The sequence below is a fragment of the Azolla caroliniana genome, unplaced genomic scaffold (assembly GCF_043228905.1).
Source record: "Azolla caroliniana isolate FFs.n. ecotype wild unplaced genomic scaffold, voAzoCaro1.0.p SCAF_18, whole genome shotgun sequence".
NCBI classification, from domain to species: Eukaryota; Viridiplantae; Streptophyta; class Polypodiopsida; order Salviniales; family Salviniaceae; genus Azolla; species Azolla caroliniana.
The window spans coordinates 1837025-1849875 of NW_028230453.1; the positions used below are offsets into that span (position 1 = coordinate 1837025).

Genomic DNA, 12851 nt, shown 5'->3' on the forward strand with positions numbered 1-12851 from the left:
CCCTATCATGTTGAGGTTTTACGCCACAATCTGAATCATCATATAGAGAGTCAACAATCACCAAAAACCATTTTGTTGGCTGCTAGTTATAACCTTGAGCTGCTAATGTATCATGTAGTATTGGGGATTCATGTTTGTCGGTGAAGCACAAACTAGTTGGCTAGGCTTTAAGTCACTTCCCAAGGCACAAGGAAATCCAAGCAAACCATCGAGTCAATGATGTAGCATTGCTCTATACTATATAGTGGTATCTTCCCTATGCTTTTATAGTGGATGGAAACTCTCGATTGGCTTTTAGTTTCATGAGAAATATACATGCAGAAAGATTCTCTTTTCATGTGGTCCAAATCTTTCAGGTATAGATTTCCAGAAGTAATGCTTCATTCCTCTCATCATCTTGGATAAGTGTAGGGTATCAAAAGGGCAAAAATACAAGATGAATTGTGATGAATGGCACAAGTTACAAGACTAGTTATCTTGAAAGGCCCAAAGATGACTATGAAGATGGCCATAACAATTACAAATTGTGACAAATTCTCTTCATTCACTAAGTATGAAAGATTCCTGAGGCAATAATGCATCATGTCCATGCAAAAAATTTGAGCTTACTAGATATGCCTTGACAAATTCCTGGCGAATAGTTTCCAGATGCTACTGGTCACATGAATGACTCGATATCTTCACAAAATGACTACAACATGCCACTGCTAAATATTCGCAACATAAAGATCCTTGGAAGGTATTGAGGGACATGCATACATTCCTTATTGAGACATCAAGATTCAACAAGAGCAAAAAACATCCCATGAAGTCTTTTAAGTTACAACATATTCGACTAGCATACATTCCTTATTGAGACATCAAGATTCAACAAGAGCAAAAAACATCCCATGAAGTCTTTTAAGTTACAACATATTCGACTAGCAAACTAGACGAGAAGTGAGTACGCTTGTTTGTACATCTTCAAATGATTAAAATAGATTGGAAATGCTGCATGGCATTCATTCCGTAGTAAATCACAATCTAGAAACTGTACCCTCATATTGGGCCATGAATCGATCATTGAACTTCTTGAACTTGTCCATAACTTCTGGCATGTCTTCTTCAGAAGGTAATATGGTAGTCCTGATATGAAAAGTTCTGCAAAAACATTCATCTTTACTAAACAGCAAGCCAAAACAAAATGCTCCAGTTGTTTTATGTCGAAAAGAATTCCAATCAAAAACAAAAATTGCTCTAAAAAATGTTAAAATGTAGAAAAGAATTCTCACCAAATGGAAATGCTCCAAAAAACATAGTATATGTAGAAAAAACTTAAAAATTTTACCCTTCTTTTTGCCCAAAGCCAGATCCAGGAACTGTTGATATTCCTGTCTCTTCCAATAGTTTTATGCAATAGAAGACATCTGGTGCTTTTCCAGCCCTGCTTGCAGCTTCAATTGCAGCTGGTGGCAGCTTAACCTTTGGAAATGAATACATTGCACCTATAGACATGGCATTATACTTTACAAGGGATATTGAAGTGCTAATTAGAATATCTTTTACTGTCTTTTATATTATTGAACTTAGAAAAGGAATACCAACATGTTCAGCATATACCATTTTACTATCTTTTATGTCATCAAGCCAAAATACAAACATACTAAGGATTACCTTCAGTGAAATTGCATGTAATGTTTCTACAACTATTGAACCCATCTGTCATCATATGCGCCCGTCTCCGTAACGATTCCAAAATAGATGTACTACATCAAAAAGACAGGAAAGGTCTGCTAAACTGGATAGAAAATCCAATTAATAATAACATACAAAAAGACTTTGGCAACTAGAGATATGAAACCTCTCTTCAACATATCGACGATAAGAAGCATCATTTGGTTTTGGTGGATTCACCATCAACCCAACCTATTTATATAAAATAAAGAGATTAAAAATATAAGAAGATTAACATGAAAGAATCAAAAACTTAGAAATATTAAGAAAATAACTTACAAAGATTTGAGCAGGTACATTTGGACTCAATGCAATGGAAGCTACTTTGTACAGCTCGTCAACTGTCTGCAAGTATGTTCAAATTTTCATTGATGAGGCTATTGTATCTCCATCATGGCATCTGAATATCGAGTAAAATGTACCTTTGGAGGAAGATTTGTTAGCTCAAAGTATCCGCCGCGTTGACCACATTCACCCCAGTAACCTTTTGAGACAGTGTGGAAAGATACAAGCTCAAGCTCTTTGTTAATAGGCGCGCCCATTTCCATCAAAACCTACATAAACATGTTTCTTTCTTTCTTTCTCTTTCTCTTTCTCATTTTCTTTAGAAAAGCATCAGCCCTTAATATAATGGATTCCTTTAGTTTTTCATTAGGCACAATAACTATCGTTTTCTCTGCATTCTATTCCCTTGTACTACTAATGTATGAGATGATAGTTGTAACTTTGATCCCATAAGTCATGCTTGACCTCTTAGGATAATAATAAAATCTATTTTATCTTTCACACGCACATGTAAAGTATATATATATATATATAAGAATTCAATCTAAAATTTCCTTTACCTTCTTAGCACTGACAAATGGTCTTTCATCCTGATAGACATTTTGCTGGTACACTTCGTCAGCTAGCATCACAATATTTTCCTTGTGGCAAAGGTGTATAAGATCCTTAAGGTTGTCCTTTGACAAGCACTGTCCCGTTGGGTTACCAGGATTGATGAAGACAAGTGCACGAACCTAATATGCATGCATAGATGAAAAATAAGTAATTACTGAGACCAATTGTGCTAAAAATATGGATCAATTTTTAAGATGGGGTTCAATAAAAGCAACACAAATGTTCATACCGTTATGCCCTTCCTACGAGCATCAATGACTTGTTTCTTTATATCCTCAATGTCTAATCCCCAATTAGTTTCCTCATTCAGATAATAAGGAACTAGTGTCCCACCAACAAGTTGAATTGTAGCCGAATACAAAGGATATTGTGGTATTGGACAGAGCACCTACAATTCTCTCACAAACAAGCTGATAAATACTTATTTTGAGGAATAAAGCATTCTAACAGGGAACCTACACTAACGATCCAGAAGTAGAAAAGGAAAAAACATACACCATCCTTTTCATTTCGAACGATGACATTAAGGAGTTGCATCACACCTTTGCTTGCCCCATCCGTGAGAAATATCAATTCTGGATCACTGATTAGTATAGTACTCTCTCTCTCTCTCTCTCTCTCTCTCTCTCTCTCTCTCAAAAATAAAAATAAGAATAAAAATCTTACAGACATATGTATGTATGTATGTATGTATGTATGTTAATACCTAAATATACTTATCTATGTATCGGGAATGTGTGCTTTTACATTTGCACTATGCATATACAACACAATATCAAATTTAATAACCCAAGAAAGCATAAGATTACCAACCTTGGATATCCATCTCGCCTCAGAAGGAAATCTGCGACTTCCTTCCTGATGCCAGGTAGTCCTCTAGAATCACTATATGCACCTAGTGAGAAAACCAAGGGTGTATTTTGGTTACACAATTAAGAAAACAAAACAATTATCCCAAATAGCAAAATAACATGTGATACTATACCAAGTCCTCCAGATGTGTATGCTAAATACTGTTTGGCTCGGGCAATAACATCAACAGGAAAAAGGATATCCACATTTGGATCATCTATTAGAAATGGTGCTTGGCAAAGTGCAATTACCTACAAGCCATCATCAAATGTTGAATTTTTGCACCTTGCAAAAGCATTGTTTGGCAAGACTTGTTTTAGATTTTTTTAAGAAAAAAGAAATCTATTATATCTCTCCTATAGAATACCTGGCGAGGAAACGTTAAAGGCTTCTGCCCCAAGGCATGGGGATTACCGACATTAGTAAAGATAATCTGCAAAAATACTTGACTTTCAACAAAAGTTCAAACTTCTTATTTCCAGATTCCATTTAAAAAAACTCTTTTACATTCCCTCCAATGAGTGCCCCAAATTTTATGTATAACATGAGAGATCCAACATATCATATGATCCAATGATACACAAGAACAATTGTCTAATTTTTTCCCGTGCAAATATCCCATGTTGATGTATAAAGATTAGGAGACATGTATTGATGCTGCAAAACATAATAGTCTTTACTTTAACCTTTCAATAATCTTTCATTAGCCTTTTATTAAACTTTCATTAACCTTCCACTAATTGTTCATTATGCTTTGATCGGTCTTTCATTGATCTTTCACTATACATTTTTTACTCGGAATCCGAATCCTGCAGTTAGTATCTAAATTAATCTCGCATTGATATTGCATTAACCTTGGATAGTCAATCTTTTTTAATAGGGCTAACATCTGACCTTTTTTCCTTCCTTTTGGAGCTCGGAAGCACGGATGTAGAGCTCTCCTCTCACAGCATACACGAGCTTCTTGATGTTCTCATTGATGTTGTCAGGGTCTAAAACCTTCTTCTTGGATGCCATCAAAGGAATCACAAAAGACACAAAAGAAGAGAAAAGAAAGAAATAGAAAACAGAGCAAGCTCTGTTCTTCTTATCTCTCTCCTAAAACACTACAGAAAATAAAATAAAAGAAAAAAAAAAAACTCTTTTTGGGTTTTAAGCCACAATTTGGCTCTATCATTTTTCTTTATCCATCTCTCTCTGTCTCTCTCTCTCTCAGCCATTGGATTTCCATATAAAACAGAACAAAATTTTCCTTCTTTGAAATACATATTGTGTTACCAAGTAAAAATGATAGTAATATTTAGGAAGAGTAAGAGTACTGATAGTAATATTTAGGAATCGGCAACGGTTCTGTTTCGGCTTAACCGGTTTCGCCTTGTCCAAACCAAACCGGTTAAGCCTAAACCAGTTTAGAAATTCGGTTTAGACAAGCCGAATAAGCCTTAAACGGTTTGGTAACCGGTTTATGCTTAATTGGTTTGAGCAATCCCAAACCAAGCTCAAACCGGTTAAGGAAGCTCAAGCCTAAACCGAACCGAACCGCCAAACTGTTGAAAACGGTTTGGCGGTTCGTTTTAGGCTTGAGCCGAGCCGTTGTCGATTCTAAGTGGTAAGAGGTGCAATTGTTCACGGCTTCATCAACTCAAACCCCTCTCTCGCCCCACCTCCACCAACCATACTCAAATATCAAGATGTCTTCCATATTAAACCTCTCGCTGATCTTAGAACTTGGCCCCTCACCACCGTGGATTCTTGCCCCCCAAGCAATCGTTGCACCTTCATTTACTCTAGATCCTTCGATGTTTCGAAAAAATGCCCTTGGTTTTCGAGATAATCAGGCGAAGTATCCGATTGTACCTCTTCTTTTTCTCGACAATGATGTGGATGTCTACATCCTCCTCTTTTATGTAATAAGTCAATTGGATTCTCAAATTTTTCGTGATAACAATGTTAGAATGATGTGGGATGTGGATTTAAGAATTTTGTGTGATACACATTCATTATTATGTATGTGTGTCGTTAGTGTATTTGTTTGCATGTTCTACACAATATGTGGTGGACAATGCGATTCAATCTCTTTCTTTCTCTCAATACTTCCAAAAGGACCGCCATCGGATATAAACAAGGTATTGCATGTTAAAGTTGAATGTGAATGCATTGTCACATATTCACATTTTAATTCGGCCATTTTGTATAAACTTTCTATGTATAAAATCATAGTATTTTTTTCTTTGTTCCTTAGGCTTTGAGCTCAAGTCTCGATAAATTTTATGCCTATATAACTCGATCCAAGAAATCTTGCAAAGGTTTGTGCCACTTGGCATATCAGATAAAGGTATGGAAATAACGTAATGCTACTCTTTGAAGCCTTGGGGCCTAACTTGATATGGTAACTCCGTTCATCTATATGCATCAAAACTATGACTATAGTTATCATAATCATCATCGTCTAAGAGAAATTAGATATTCTTTGCCTATGATAGGTTCATGTGTTTATGTTACAAGATATATCAAATGTGTGCCTGTGTGTGTGGTGTCATGGCAAAGCTTTTGTTTCACCTCATTAAGTTGGTTGTGTATTCAAAACCTCAATCAAGAAATGGGCTTCTTGTTTCTATGTAATAAATCTTTTTAGATTACTTTGAGGTCACGAAAATGCTTGCATACAATCCTGTTTGTGATCGTGTGCATTAATCTTTTGCTTCTAAAATGAAACTTTACCACATTGATGATGTCAAAATTTTCAACACACAAGTGAAAGTAATAGCATCGCCTTCAAGAGGCTAATATGCTAAAAACATACAATTTAAATGTCAAGTTTTATCCCTTACATTTAACCTTTAAAAAATATTTCCAAAATTTGGCCTCTTTGACTACCTCTCCTCGATAGATGTTATGAAGTGAATATATGTACATATATATATGTGTTTGTGTATGTATTCGAAACACAAGCCCGAGACACTTGAATCTTGATCCTATAGTTGTACGAAGGAATGCTTGTGTTATGATTTCTTGTTGCAGAAATGAACTGGGAAGTTTGGTAACATCTTTGCCCTATTTAACTATCTGCCCAGTTCTATTTCCCTGTTGATTTTATACTATTGAGTATTACGATAAATTATACTAATAGGAATTAAAGAGCCCAACATTGCTATAGAATAACCAAAATACTAACTTCAAACTGATCAATTCTTCATCTAGTAAGTTATTTGGATATGTAGAAGTCACACTCTACTAGACTAAGTTTACATTGAAATTATTCAAACAAATAAATGGAATCGCAATATGTGGAAGTTGTCAATTATAGATCACTTTTGCTATATACTTTATATCCCTTTGATGATGATAATAAAATGTAGTTGACACAAATAAAATTGTGCTCATTTTCATGATACCATTGAATGTGATAGTAAATTTTGTGCTCCACATAAAACCCCAAATTTACCAAAGTTAGCAAGCCTAAACCATTCCTTTTAAATTCTCCATTTACAAGATGGTTCATAAGTGTGACACAATACTTTAGCTCTCTACTAACACTCTAGCTATGCCAGCATCTTTTCTAATGACATATGCAATTTGTTTGGTGGAATGTACCTAGAAGACATGGTTAACTTTTGTGATAAGCAGACCTATAGGGAAAGATATGTCATGTGCTTTGTATGAGTAGACTACCAGGAAAAGATATCTCAACCCAGTTGAAACCTTTTTCAAGAAGCTTCACATGCTCTAGCTTGATCAAATATGACACCTTGTTTAGAAGCAAACACGTCACCAAATTGATCAAAATTGTCAAGATGGCCCCACACTATATCAATTATATTGTTTAGGCATAAAAAACTATACATATCTCACCCTTGTAAAAAACGTTTTTGAGGCCTTATCGACTCATTTGCTAAGTTGGAGATGTTGATTTTCATTTGGAGCTTCCACAATTAGTTCATCTTCACATAGTGTTCCTTGTCCCACTGTTGGAACTCTAGATGGTGAATCCCTTTTTGCATCGAGTATAATTATCTCCTCCACTAATCAAGATTGATGATAAAAATAAGGCACATCATTCTTGTTCACCATTCAGGTTCAATGTCCACTATGAATCTCTATTGTTGGGTTTTCCCATTTCATTGCCCTTCATGGCATTGTACATTTAATGGTATTAATATAATTTCTTGATTCTTTGCCCAATATTCTCATGTGATTTTGTTCCTCGCCTTCTATAGGTTTATCTAGAATGATTTCGTAATTTAATATTTGATTATGTTTGATCACATTCTCGGTGAAAGTCAAGATTTTAAGAGGTGAACTTGACATTGCCTCTTATAAAAAGGGTATGATTTTCTTATATTAGCCCTAAACTTGTGCCTCAATGCCACCATTTTCCCTCTTTCTTGTTCGGAAAATGATATTTCAATGATGTGGTGTTACTGCATTGAAAATGTGGATAGTCTTAGCATGTGATATCTTGTTTTATGCCTTTCAAATTTCTTGGTCCAACAATTTCTTAGCATCTGATATCTTATTTTACACATTTCAAATTTCTTCTCACATTTAGAAATTTAGAAATCGCTGGTAAATTTTGGTCTAAATTGGCGCACTCACTACAACTTAATCGACATTGGTCATGAATTCATGGTTAGTTCATTAACATTTTTTATTTGACAAGAAATTAGACCAAGTTTTGTTGTTTTGTTGTTGGCTCACAATAAAGTCATAGCTTTGATTTGATAGACAAATGGACCCCAAAGCAAATGGAGGCCAAGTGATTAAGTTCATTGTCATTATGATTATGGAACAAAATATAGTATTTCATTGACAAAATGCATACACCTTAAAGAAGAAGGAAGACACAATATTGAAACAAGTGCATTCATGAAGGTTGTGGTGTAAACTGAAAACCATATATCATAAACTGGTTTCATGGAGCATCGATCTATTATGGACAATGTGATATTTGTTTTGGGAGGTTGTTGCGATAGCAAGGGAAACCAAGCAAAACATAGCTTGTCTGATGCTTGACTTCGAGAAAGCCTATGATCGAGTGCAATGGTATTTCCTTGAAGAAGTGATGAAGGTGATTGAGCTACCATGGGAATGGAGGTGTGTTGCTCAAGCCTTATATAAGAATGGCTCAAGTAAGGTGTTGATTGCAGGGAAGAAAGGAGCGAGAATCTCTCTAACTAGATCCATCAGGCAAGGTTGTCCTCTCGCCCCCTTTCTATTCCTCTTTATTACTAAAGCAATGTCTGCCCTTTTGAATAGTCAGACGACAAATTTACACCGTCTTTCAATCCCTAACACAAGGCAATCCTTGCTCGACTCGGAGTTCGCGAACGATACAATGCTATACCTCCAAGGTAATGAAGCGAATCTGGGGAGGGCACAAATTGTTATCGATCTCTTTTGCAAAGCATCGAGAGCCGCCATCAATTGGAATAAGGCCAAGGGTTTTTGGATTAGCTCGGAGGTTGAGCTGGTATGGAAACCAAATGTTGATTTCAGATGGATTGCAAAAGGGGAAGGCACTAGATATCTAGGAATGTGGACTGGTGTAGATATTGACAAACGAATATAGTTGCAACAAATTCAAAGCAAATTTTGCAACAAAATCTGTATCTGGTCAGGGATAAATTTATCATTAGCTGGCAGGATCATAGTAGCTAACCATGTGCTCTTGTCTACTATGTGGAATGCGGTCTCAGTGTGGATGTTTGATAGGCATCCTATTCGTATTGTTAAAGCATGTATCAGGGGCTTTCTATGGGTTGGGAATAGGAAAGACAATGTGACAGCTAAAGTATCATGGTCTACATTGATTCTTCCCAAAAGTAAGGGGGGTTTAGGATTGATCGACCCTGGAGTACAAAGTCCATCATTGCTATGTAAGGTATTGGTAAGGAGCTTGCTGCTCGGAAATGAGTTATGGAAAACATTGATTTTTAATAGGAGTATCCTTTGGAGTTCACGACTTGGTGGGCATTGGAAACCACATAAATCATGGCTATTTTGTATGGACTTAAAGCTTAGGAGGTCTAATCGGTTGGCTGATCGCACATGTATGTCAGTGATGAAGGCATGGGATATGCTTTGTGGGCATCTTAGCCGTATAGGTCCAAGTACTAATGTTGAATGGATGCACCAACCCCTATTGTGGAACGAGACCTTAAAGTTGAACGAGGGGAAGATGCTTGGCCAGAGCAAGGGTATGCCGTGGGCTATACTGCATGGTGGTGGGATTCAGTCAATGGCAAATTGGATGTAGTTGTCCCCTAGTAATCGGGATAAATTATATGAAGATACGAGAAAGTTCAAAAATAGTAGGAAGATGATTGACTTAATCGATAAAGGTGTTTACTCTGTTCCTATTATTAATGGGGAATAGGGTGAATGGTTCGGACAATGTGATGATGCATGAAAAGTTATCAATGCCAAGGGTATAGGAAAGAATGGGAAGATCATCCAGTTGGGATCTGTAGTTGTCGATTCAGTCTTATATGGAACTCATCCCTCCCCGAGAGGGTATCGAGCTGTTCCAACCGGAGAGTGGTTGGGGAAAAGGGGTGGCATGAGTAATTGCAAGGCCTGTGGAGCAAGTTTGGAGGACATCACCCATTGTTTATGGAGCTGTTCGCAAGCCCAAGAAGTTTGGACGAGGAGCTTAAGAATTCTGGCTCGATGCGAGGTTGAAGTTCAAGTATCAAGTGCAATAGTTGTTTGGTTAGCTACTGAATCGGCTGCATGGTTTCATGGGTGGAATGGAAATAGCCCTTCTTTAAAGGTGGTGAATGGAACTGTTCAACCTGCGGCTCAAGGAGATTCATTCTACATACAAGAACAATACGTAGATGTTTGGTTTTTAGTGGTTGGCCTTACTGTTTGGCAAGTGTGGGTATCTAGGTGCAAGGAGTCGTTTACTGGGAAGCGAACTCCATCGGCTGAGAGTTTAATGAAGTTTTGGTTTAATCTGATTTCTACGTTACAAGGAAAGTTTGACAGCCTTCAGGGGCCCTCCGATGCAAGTGAAGAAGCTAGATACTGCTTCCTTCTTAAATGGAGAGGTTCTTTGATGTTACAGATGGTGGATGGCAATGCAAAGTGGATTTATCAGCCACCCTAGTGGCTGTTTCCTCCTAGGGCACCAAACATAGAGGTAGGTGTTGAATTGTGAAGAGATTGGAGGGTGTCTTTGCTGAATGTGGATTGTGTGAGGCTCATGTTGAGGGGAGTCTGTTGAATAATTTTGTGACGAGGCTTTGTTGCTTCATTTATACATGATGTTTTCTTGTAGCCATTGCAAAGTGGCTTGTAACATATGAGTTATATACTATCCTATGTACATTTTCCTAACTAATGGAAGTAGAAAATTTTTTGGAAAAAAAGAAGAAAAAGAAAACCATATATCATAAAAAGCAATTTGCAATCACTTGATGTTTATAGAAAGTAAAAGTTGTTCTCATGACATGAGATTGTAAAATGTAACAAATGAAAATCTTCTTGTTGGCCAAATTAGGTTGTATTGGAAATTTAACATAGTGATTTCAACATCCAATTGACATGTATAAATAATATAGCCTTCCCGCTATTTTGTTCACAGATTCGTGGCATTATTCCATTACCTTGTTTTTTTATCAACACTTACCCATTATCTTGTTAAATTTTCTCTTATTTTAAAACTAGGATAGTTTTTATATGTGATAGGGGTATTTTTTATATTTTTCAACAAATAATAATAATAATAATAATAATAATAATTGTAGGATAGAATTACTCCATTTTCAGTAAAGGTCCATTGTGATATTATTTTCTTTTACACATCTCAAATTCAAAATGGTTGAAAATACTCCTCTCTTTCTCCGTCATGTCTTTATCGACTCATGCATCAGGGCACAAACCTCACTAATTGCAATAATTTTTACAGATAATGTTATGTTAGGAACATAACAACATTTGTCTACTCTAGAGAGGGAGGGAGGGAGAGAGAGAGATTGGAGACAAGTTTGCAACTCATAAAAGCCTTGCCAATAGGATACACATGACGTACAACATAAAAGTCTTGCCAACGAATGACGTACATCAAAAACTAATTAATGGATGGATATACTTGGATGGTAGAACGGGTTAATAAAGAAATGGGAATAACAAGATCCAATAGGTGGTGGGGAAATATGTTGCAATTCAAATGGCCATCTCGTATTCTTTACAAAGCTAAGGTGTTTATTTGGAGGGTCATGGCTTACCTCTAGGCGTTGCTATGTGAAGACGAAATATTGATTCTCGAATGTGTTTGTTTTACATCATTTCTAAGGAACATAGTCAACACCAAATTATCAGTTGTTTAATGGCAAGGGCTATTTGGGAATTTAAATGTACATTGTGGGCTTCTATCAGTAGAGTGTCGAAATTCCCTTTTCAATGGGTGTTTGGTAATGTGCAATCGATCATGCCTTCACAACAGCTTAGAGAGCGAGAGAGATTTACCGCACATGGCCAATAAAGTTGGAAATGAAGCACACACAGACATTTGATAGAATTGGAAAATTCTAACGATCCCAGAGAATATTAGCATGGCCCTTTGTGCAAAGGATGATGCCACATGCTCAAATAGAGAAATGGTGTAGTGTCTTATGGCAACTGAAGGGCTACTTGTTGGGCGCCTCGAAAAACAAAGGAAGAAGTGTAGGTTAGACAAAGTTTCATGAGGAGGAGGAGGAGGAGGAGAGTATGTATAATGTATGTATGTTTTTGGTCATTTCTCCTCCAAATCCCAAGCAATGACTTGGCAAGGTTGCTTTCTACACACACACACAAATCAGAGACCAAGACCAGAAGCTTCTTACAATGTAAAATAGAGTGCTTTCCTCACCTCTTTATATATGTATGAATGTATGTATACATATATATAGATATAATCGTAGATTCGTATGTATATATATATATATATATATATATATATGCATAGTACGTAATATACTCGAATGCATTGGCAAACATTCTTTTTTCATACGGATGAGTATGTTATCAAAACATTCTTATGTTGTTTTTTTAACCATTTTTTACCTTAAAAAAAAACTTTATCTTATAATAAATAATGAATACAAAAGTATGGTATTTACCTTACTTTGAGGGTGTTTTCCATACTCGAATGATTGAAACATTCGAGAAAGAGAATGCACGTATGGTACGTATGGTTCATAATAGTATGAACCATACGTACCATACGTGCATTCGCTTATATGTATGTATACATACATACAAAGAGATGATTTCTACTCTAAAGACACACACACACACATGAATTTGATCATTATCAAATATCACACATTCACACATATGAATATATAAGTGCACATATTCATGTGATTGATCATATCATCAAAAATCACCCTATTTTT

The 12851-nt window shown here is 36.2% G+C and overlaps 1 protein-coding gene across 1 annotated transcript; it reads right to left on the reverse strand.

Moving 5' to 3' along the window:
- Positions 1-585: 585 nt before the first annotated feature.
- On the reverse strand, positions 586-4588 carry LOC147852020 (glutamate--glyoxylate aminotransferase 2-like). The gene is made up of 13 exons (XM_087334066.1): positions 4360-4588; positions 3833-3898; positions 3599-3716; positions 3427-3508; positions 3109-3196; positions 2843-3001; positions 2559-2732; positions 2136-2267; positions 1993-2058; positions 1841-1905; positions 1654-1745; positions 1328-1484; positions 586-1140 (listed from the first exon to the last, which is right to left on the reverse strand). Exons 1-13 carry the CDS (start codon positions 4480-4482, stop codon positions 1017-1019), a joined length of 1446 nt encoding a protein of 481 aa, XP_087190192.1. The 5' UTR covers positions 4483-4588; the 3' UTR covers positions 586-1016.
- Positions 4589-12851: the final 8263 nt, after the last annotated feature.